Raw genomic sequence first — 7,576 nt, 5'->3', positions numbered from 1 at the left:
TATACATAGAAGTCAATAAATTAAATTTAGTAATAAATTAAAGATAAAACTAAAAAAGGGGAGCAACTGTCGATGACCTTGACATTGACGTATGTTGTCAAGGTCATGATTCTGAGTAGTCTCCAATAGGTTTTTATCGGCACTTGTGCTTCATTAAAAAGTCATTAATAATCAAAGTCAATGATTATTTCCCCACTTTGCGTGAATGATTCTAAACAATGGGGGGAGGGGGGAATGAGGTTGATTAGAGCTCCTCCGGTAGGAGTTAAGACATCAGACCGGAAGGATGCCATTGCCGGGTGGCTGGAAACAGCACAATTCCACCATGGTTGACAGTTGATAGTCCGATTTCGCGTTCGCGCCTTCTGCACCATGAAACAGTTGCTCACACCAATTCACAGATTCATTACCACATCAAAAGTATCTGCAAATGGCGGCGTTTAATAGGACTCGAAATCTGACTAATCACAGATCGGTACCCCTGATGACTTGACTCCTTACTGGAAGGACTCTAATAGTGTTTTTATTGACAAAACTAGTGCGCACTCAGTGCACATTAAAGCTGTTGTACACTATTTTAATCTAAATATAAAAGTGAGATATCTCAATTGATAAAATGCCCAAAATTTATTTTATCAAATAGCACAATAAAATGTATCGAATTTATTTCACTTTATATAATATATTTTTATTAAATGTATATCTTTACGTCGATTTTTGTAAAGTGCACTAAGTGCGCACTAGTTCTGCCAATGAAAAACGCTATAAGGTACATCGATTATGGGCGCACGACTTTCCACGCGAAAGTTGTACGCCTCAATATATAGGGTGTCCCAAAAGTTTTTACCAATCGATTTTGTGTAGATAGAGCAGACTAAACTGAATCGAAAAGTCCTTTACCATTTTGCAATGTTCGCAATAGTTAACAAGATACTAATCGTTAAAGATAGCCGAATAAGCACGTCCGTTCGGCCTACTAATGCCAAAGTGTACTTATATAGCCCATTGATGGCTAGGCACGCGGGTCGCGGGGAGTGGGAATAGATTAGCAGGCGCGCCGGTCAAGTTATGACATGGCGGCTCGCGGCAGCGTGCGCGGCGCGGGGCCATCGACATCTAGAATGGACCGCTGATGGCAATGGTGGGGGTAGAAAGACGATTAGAGTGAGAGGCAGGAATAATAAGATCGTTCTTTCTCTGTTTACTGAAGCCTGATTGGTTGTCGTTAATCCAACAACCAATCAGGCTAGTTAGAAACAACAGTAAACAGAAAGAACGATCTTATTATTCCTGCCTCTCACTCTAATCGTCTTTCTACCCCCACCATTGCCATCAGCGGTCCATTCTAGATGTCGATGCGCGGGGTGCTTGATAGCCAGGCAGTCCGCAGTCCCCACACCCAGCGCGCCAAGCAATTGCGATGGCGGATATTCGGCGCTTTAGAAATTAATATCTTGATTGCGAAAATTAAGAAATGGTTGAGAACTTTTCGAGAGCTCACTTTAGTTTCCACTTAAAACGGTTCGTTGCACTAACCCATGGTTTTTTTACACTTAGGGTGCGGAATAGCGCTATTCGGAATAACGCAGAATAACTGATTTGTTGCTTCTATGGCGCATTCTCTATTCCGCATTTATACTACGTACCGATCTTAATAATCGTTATGGATATTTTTTAATTTGGTAAATATTGAGAATGACACAATGTATATGTCGAAACGTGTAATTAGACGACAAGTTTCATCGGTTTAATTAAATAATATATTTTTTATGCGTATATGCATGTCATATGCGTACGTACATATACATACAAGGATGGTTGTTATTTTAACATTTGAAATTTAATCGGGATAGGAATCCTTTAAAGCGGTCAAATATTTGAAAAAAGAACCATATTTAAAAAAAATTTTTTTAACAATTTTAATCCGAGCCACCGGAGCACGGATATACGGTAAAACACCTTTGTGGACAAAATTCGACCGACGCTCTCATTCTTAATGAATTTTAAAGTTTTTTGTTAATATACTCGAAATTGAATAAGCTAAAAGCCTATTTTGCGTAAATCTTGATTACGGTCCAAAGTAAACATTGCCGTCTCCAATAAACGGAAGAAATCAAAATTACGCGATATAACGAATATTCATTGAACTGTAATAAAAATTTATGCAGAATAGGCATATAGCTCATTCAATCGAGCACACGTCAAGTAATGAAATAGAAGTTTGTTTTTCTTTTAAAAATAGTATTTGAAGAATTGTAACACTTTTACTGATTTACTCACGCGCTTTATCGATACCAGAGTCGATACCACACGAATGATTTTCGAAGAACGATTTACGAACGATTCCGCTGATTTATTATTATTAATTACTACCGATTAATTATTCAACTCGAAATCATTTGGAATAAGAAATGCATTACCTACATACGCAACTCGACGTAACCGGACACGAGGGTTGAGGTCGACAACAATCAAGCAGGTTATACACATAACATTTACTTACGCTGTTGATCGATACCCAAAATGATAACACAAAAATGATTAACGAACGATTCTATCGGTTTATTGTTATTAATTAGTACTAGTTAACTATTCATCTTGAAATAACTTAGAATAAAAAACGAGTTACATATATGGTACAGCCTGATGTAACCCGACGCGAAGACTGAGCAAAACTGGGGATGCGTCAGGGTGCGTTCCGTTTCACGCATGATCCGCATGGAAGGGTGAAATCACACGGTACGGGAATCAGCGTGCGGGACAGAGGGTGCGTGATTCGAACAGCCAATCAACGCTCTTCCGCATTTGGCTGTATTTTTCCCGTATGCGTTTACGGCTATGGTCGTGTTGCACTACAAATGCTTCGAAGCATTTTTTTCGATCGCAGTCTATGTTACTTACCTTGCCTAACCTACAAAGTTGGAATTGAAAGTGTTGAAATTAAATAAAAAAATTTGGACATGGAGATTAGGGAAGGTTCAATACGTGATGTAAGTACAAAGAAAAAATAAATAGTACGATTTTTTAAATGTTAAAATAAACAATAATAGAAAAAAAATTTTTTTTTCAAGTATTACTAGTGTAAATATTGCAACTGTTTGCTACTAAAAGAAACAATCGTAATACAATTCCTCTTGGATTCTTACATGTGATTAAGTACCTCATTATAAAGTACATAATTAAGGAAAGACATCTCTTTCGAGTTTCGAAAATTTTTACCAAAATTTATATTATTAATAAATAATGTCAACACATACATTAGTACATCTGCTTATATCACTCAAATATTTACAATTTTTATGAACTATATTTCTCTGAAATATATTTTATTATATGTATCTGTTGCAGCAAGAGCATCCATATGTTTGAAAATTGTAGGCACAGCATTTGCTTTCAAACATCATGGTTTACCATCTGGATATGTTTCCCACATATTAGGAGAAAAATGGGCCTGAAATCAAATGAGTTAATGTTTTACATATCACTCTCGAACACCTTTATACAATAAGAGATTGACTCCAATTGAAATTTTTAATATTCTCAAGTAAATTTTAATATCCATTGATACATTTCATATCAATGGCTGCGTTCAGCAGAGAAGGCAGCTTTGCAACTGTTGTAAAATTCTTGAATATGGATTGGTTTATACATTTAGATCCAATGAGGAACTAAGGGCAAGACCAATCATATTGAGGAATTTTACAACAGTTGCGAAGCTGCTTTCTCTGCTGAACGCAGCCAATTGGTATCGATTAAAATGTATTTGATTTTAATCGGTACAAATCATATTCAATAATTAGACATATTACTTTTACTTACATGACGTAAATTCTCGTAATTTTCCATCCCCAAATCATCACGGTTAATGTGCTTTAGCCAAACTTTTCTTCTTTCCCCTTTTGGAATTCGGCACATACAAAATTCCTTTTTAGTAGAATTTGTGCAATAATTCGCATAGCAACTTGTCATTTTAAAACATGTTCAAATATTGTATATTTTCATAATAGCATTTTTAGGTTAATTTACATATAAAATCTATATATTTACAAATGAATTTTTATGTACATATATGTATAAAAGTTCAAGTGACATTTTTTCATTGATGATTTTAAGTATTACTTACTGTGAAAGACTCGTCTGAGTTAAATTATTTTTAGTCTCTAATAACGCTATTGACGGTAAGCAGACGACTCTTTTCTCACGCTTGCATTAGCTTTTTTCAGTCTCATATCTGGTTTCACAACATCATGGCAGAGCCAATCACGGATCGAGTCGGCGTTGGCTGATCCCAACTTTTAGGATCTCTAGGATCCTTTTAACCGACATTTTTAATGTTTTAAATGTTTTTTCATATTACTGTTTAAAGCATATTTGAAGAATTAAAATATTTATAGAAGAATATTTAAGAAGGAACACAATGTGTCTCATTCTTAAAAAAAAAAACATTAGTCTTTACCAACCCTGATTATAGGAAGTGAAAGTTGTAGTGTGTAAAGGTTCAACTTCAAACACGTCGTCGCGTTTGGCAGCGTTTTCCAGTAGCTTCTAGCATTAAGTATCATCTATAATAGGGATCCGTAACCGTAACGTAATCGTAAGAAATCCGTAGATTACCGTAGAAGCGCTTCCGTAATAGGCCTTCTACAATAAGCCATTAGTCATAAATCAGAAGTTAGAAGCTAAAAATTGACAACTCTGATTGGTCAATTTTTAGCTTCTGACTTTTGATTTATGATTAATGGCTTATTGTAAAAGGCCCATAAGAGTTCAATTTTTTGAACTCTTATGGTGCAATCCTATCGTGCGGAATTGGCGGAACGTTCATGATTGGTCGTGGCTTTATTCCGCCGATTTCGCTGTTTTCTGTTGCGCAAATTTATTCTTTTGCCGATTCCGCCGATGCATGTGTGTGCGTGTGCATGTACATACATGACTTATAAAAAATTACCTCGTTAACCCAATTTAACTTCCCGATCGTCCCATCCGTGCCTATTGAGGAAACATAAACGACCTTATGGCATTCTTTGTTGCCAACTTTTAAAACTAAGATTAAGACCGAAGCATAAACCAGCACAACTCTTAATGGAGGTTCAATTTGCAAATATCAAAAATTATATATGCTAATTTATGAATAAATATAAATTAAACAAAGATCGTGTATGAAGTTGTATTTAAATAAACATCTGTTTTTTTCATAATGCGATATAATGATTCTGAAAGTTTGATAAAAAAATTTTCTGATATAATTACAAAGTTATTTACAAACAATAACTTATATTTAGTAAGATTAGATCCATATTACGCAATTTTAATTAACCACTTCTTAAGCTCTTCAATGTCAGCTGACATTTGAGAATCATCATTTGACGCATACGACTCTACAAAATCAATTTGTGAATCTAAATGCGAGAATTCAAAATGCTTTCCCTGTTTCCCAAGGAAGACATTTGTCGACGACGCGTCAGTGGCTTCCAACTGGCTAGTCTTTGTCATACGCAACAAATTCATTTCTTTCTCTAATAATGCTTTTATCACATAACATCCCTTAGCCATAGTTTGATCTTGCTTGTTGCACATTATAAGGACAGGAACATTCTTCTGTATATCAGGATCTGATAACAAATTATACAGATACCTGCAAAGAAATAGTAATGATATAGATGTTAGGATTAATTCAAAATTTATATGAAACATTTTGTTAAAAACATGAAATCAATTTCATCAAATTCTATACTTACTCAGCCACATCTCTGATCTCCTTCTGAATAGTCACTGCATCAATTATATAAACCAGACCTTTGACAGACAATTTATATTTATCAAAGTACTTGCCACGCAGTCGTTCATCTCCAGGAATATCCACTATTCTCAAAAAACGCTAAGCAAATGTTTTTATAAGAACAATTACAGTATAAACACACTACTATATAATTATAAATCTAGTCTATCACAAAATATTACTTAAATCTTACATAGTAAGATTTATTGATCTTAATATCTGCTATATTTTCCTTGACAGATGTATATGTCTTGACAAATTGGGTACACGATAATCTAGCATAGATCAATGTTTTTCCACTGTCACTAAGGCCCGTTAAAAGGATAATGTTACCTTTAGGTTTCCTCTTGCGCCAAAATACAAATAAAACTACAAAAATTAATTTTATTAAAGCAGTACTTAATAAAATTATATTGTTATGTATAAGAGAATGATGTAATTATTCTATGTACGCAAATAATTCAAACACAGAAAAGAATATTCTTTCTATATCAATTCAGTTAAAATTATTCAAAAAACAAATCATACAAACTTATGTCAAGGAGAAAAATTAAAAAATATATTTCTTTTCATAAGTTAACAAATAAGTCACAGTAATTTTAAAGATATTAAAAAGCATATGAAATAAAAATACATAAAATAATAAGATACATGAGATAATTTATAAAATAAAAGTAATGCATTCTCAATATTACAACATCTGTGAATAAACATGCAAGTTACCTAACGTTATAAGAACAAATGCAGCAACCAGTAAGGCTAGATGCAGCGACTGTGAACTGTCATCTCCTTTTAATAACTGTTCTACATATTTCTTCATAATTGTGATTAGCGATTCTCTCGAATCTTACAATCTCTCGTGGACATATGCCGCAGTATACCGACAGATCTAAATTGTGAGGTTATATACACTGATATACATGAAGTACGAAGAGAAACTCGTAATCAATTAAGGTGCCTTTTTATGTTGACGCTCGACGCTCATTTTCAGCGTCAAAATATGTCACGTGATTAAAATTGACGCTTGATATTCGTCAATTTCTATCATGTGATTTATTTTGACGCCGAAAATGAGCGTCGAGCATCGGCATGAAAAGATACCTTTACAATATATATTGGATGCATTCAGTATTATAACCGCTCACTGAACGTTCAGTGAGCTCTCGTATCTGTTTGGTCTTATATTTTTAGATCTAACGGAATATGCCAATCAGATGCAAGAGCTCACTGAGCGCTTAGTGAGCGGTTGTAGTACTGAATGCACCCATAATGATGAAAGTAACTATTAAATTTGTTACTAGTTACTTAAAAGATGTAACTAAGTTAAGTTATAATTACAGATGGGAAGAAGAAGAAAGTAACGAAGTTAAATTACAGTTACTGAAAAAAAGTAATTCTAACTGTAACTTCGTTACTAGTAACGAGTTACTTTCCATCCCTGGTTATAGCTTCTAAGCTGATGGAAACAAGCTAATTCCTTGTAGGAATGAAAGGAGCTACAAAATTTCAAGCAGCAAATACGAATCATAATCTGTAATGATCATAACCCATCATAGAAAAGGAGTACAAATGGTGGACGCGAATACCTACGTTTTTAGTGCTCTAGTTCAGATTCCTACTCTATCTACCTGGGAGGATGGAAAAACCACCCGGTTCCTTGAGCCGGGTGGAATAGGTGGTAGTGGCGTATTAAAGACTTCCTGTGCTATCTCAACATGTTTGACGTGTATCTATATGAAAATTTAAATTTCAGGTTATGCATGTGTGTTATAATTGTTATAAACAGTATAAACCATA

The 7,576-nt window shown here is 34.4% G+C and overlaps 1 protein-coding gene across 1 annotated transcript; it reads right to left on the bottom strand.

The window, feature by feature from the left end:
* Positions 1-5,159: 5,159 nt before the first annotated feature.
* SrpRbeta (signal recognition particle receptor beta) lies at positions 5,160-6,780 on the bottom strand. Its single transcript, XM_018516098.1, has 4 exons — positions 6,503-6,780; positions 5,973-6,148; positions 5,739-5,878; positions 5,160-5,635 (listed from the first exon to the last, which is right to left on the bottom strand). Exons 1-4 carry the CDS (start codon positions 6,597-6,599, stop codon positions 5,299-5,301), a joined length of 750 nt encoding a protein of 249 aa, XP_018371600.1. The 5' UTR covers positions 6,600-6,780; the 3' UTR covers positions 5,160-5,298.
* Between the last annotated feature and the right edge of the window lie 796 nt (positions 6,781-7,576).

This window comes from Trachymyrmex cornetzi, unplaced genomic scaffold (assembly GCF_001594075.2).
Source record: "Trachymyrmex cornetzi isolate Tcor2-1 unplaced genomic scaffold, Tcor1.1 scaffold61, whole genome shotgun sequence".
Taxonomy (NCBI): domain Eukaryota; kingdom Metazoa; phylum Arthropoda; class Insecta; order Hymenoptera; family Formicidae; genus Trachymyrmex; species Trachymyrmex cornetzi.
This window is presented reverse-complemented; position numbering and strand designations above follow the sequence as displayed.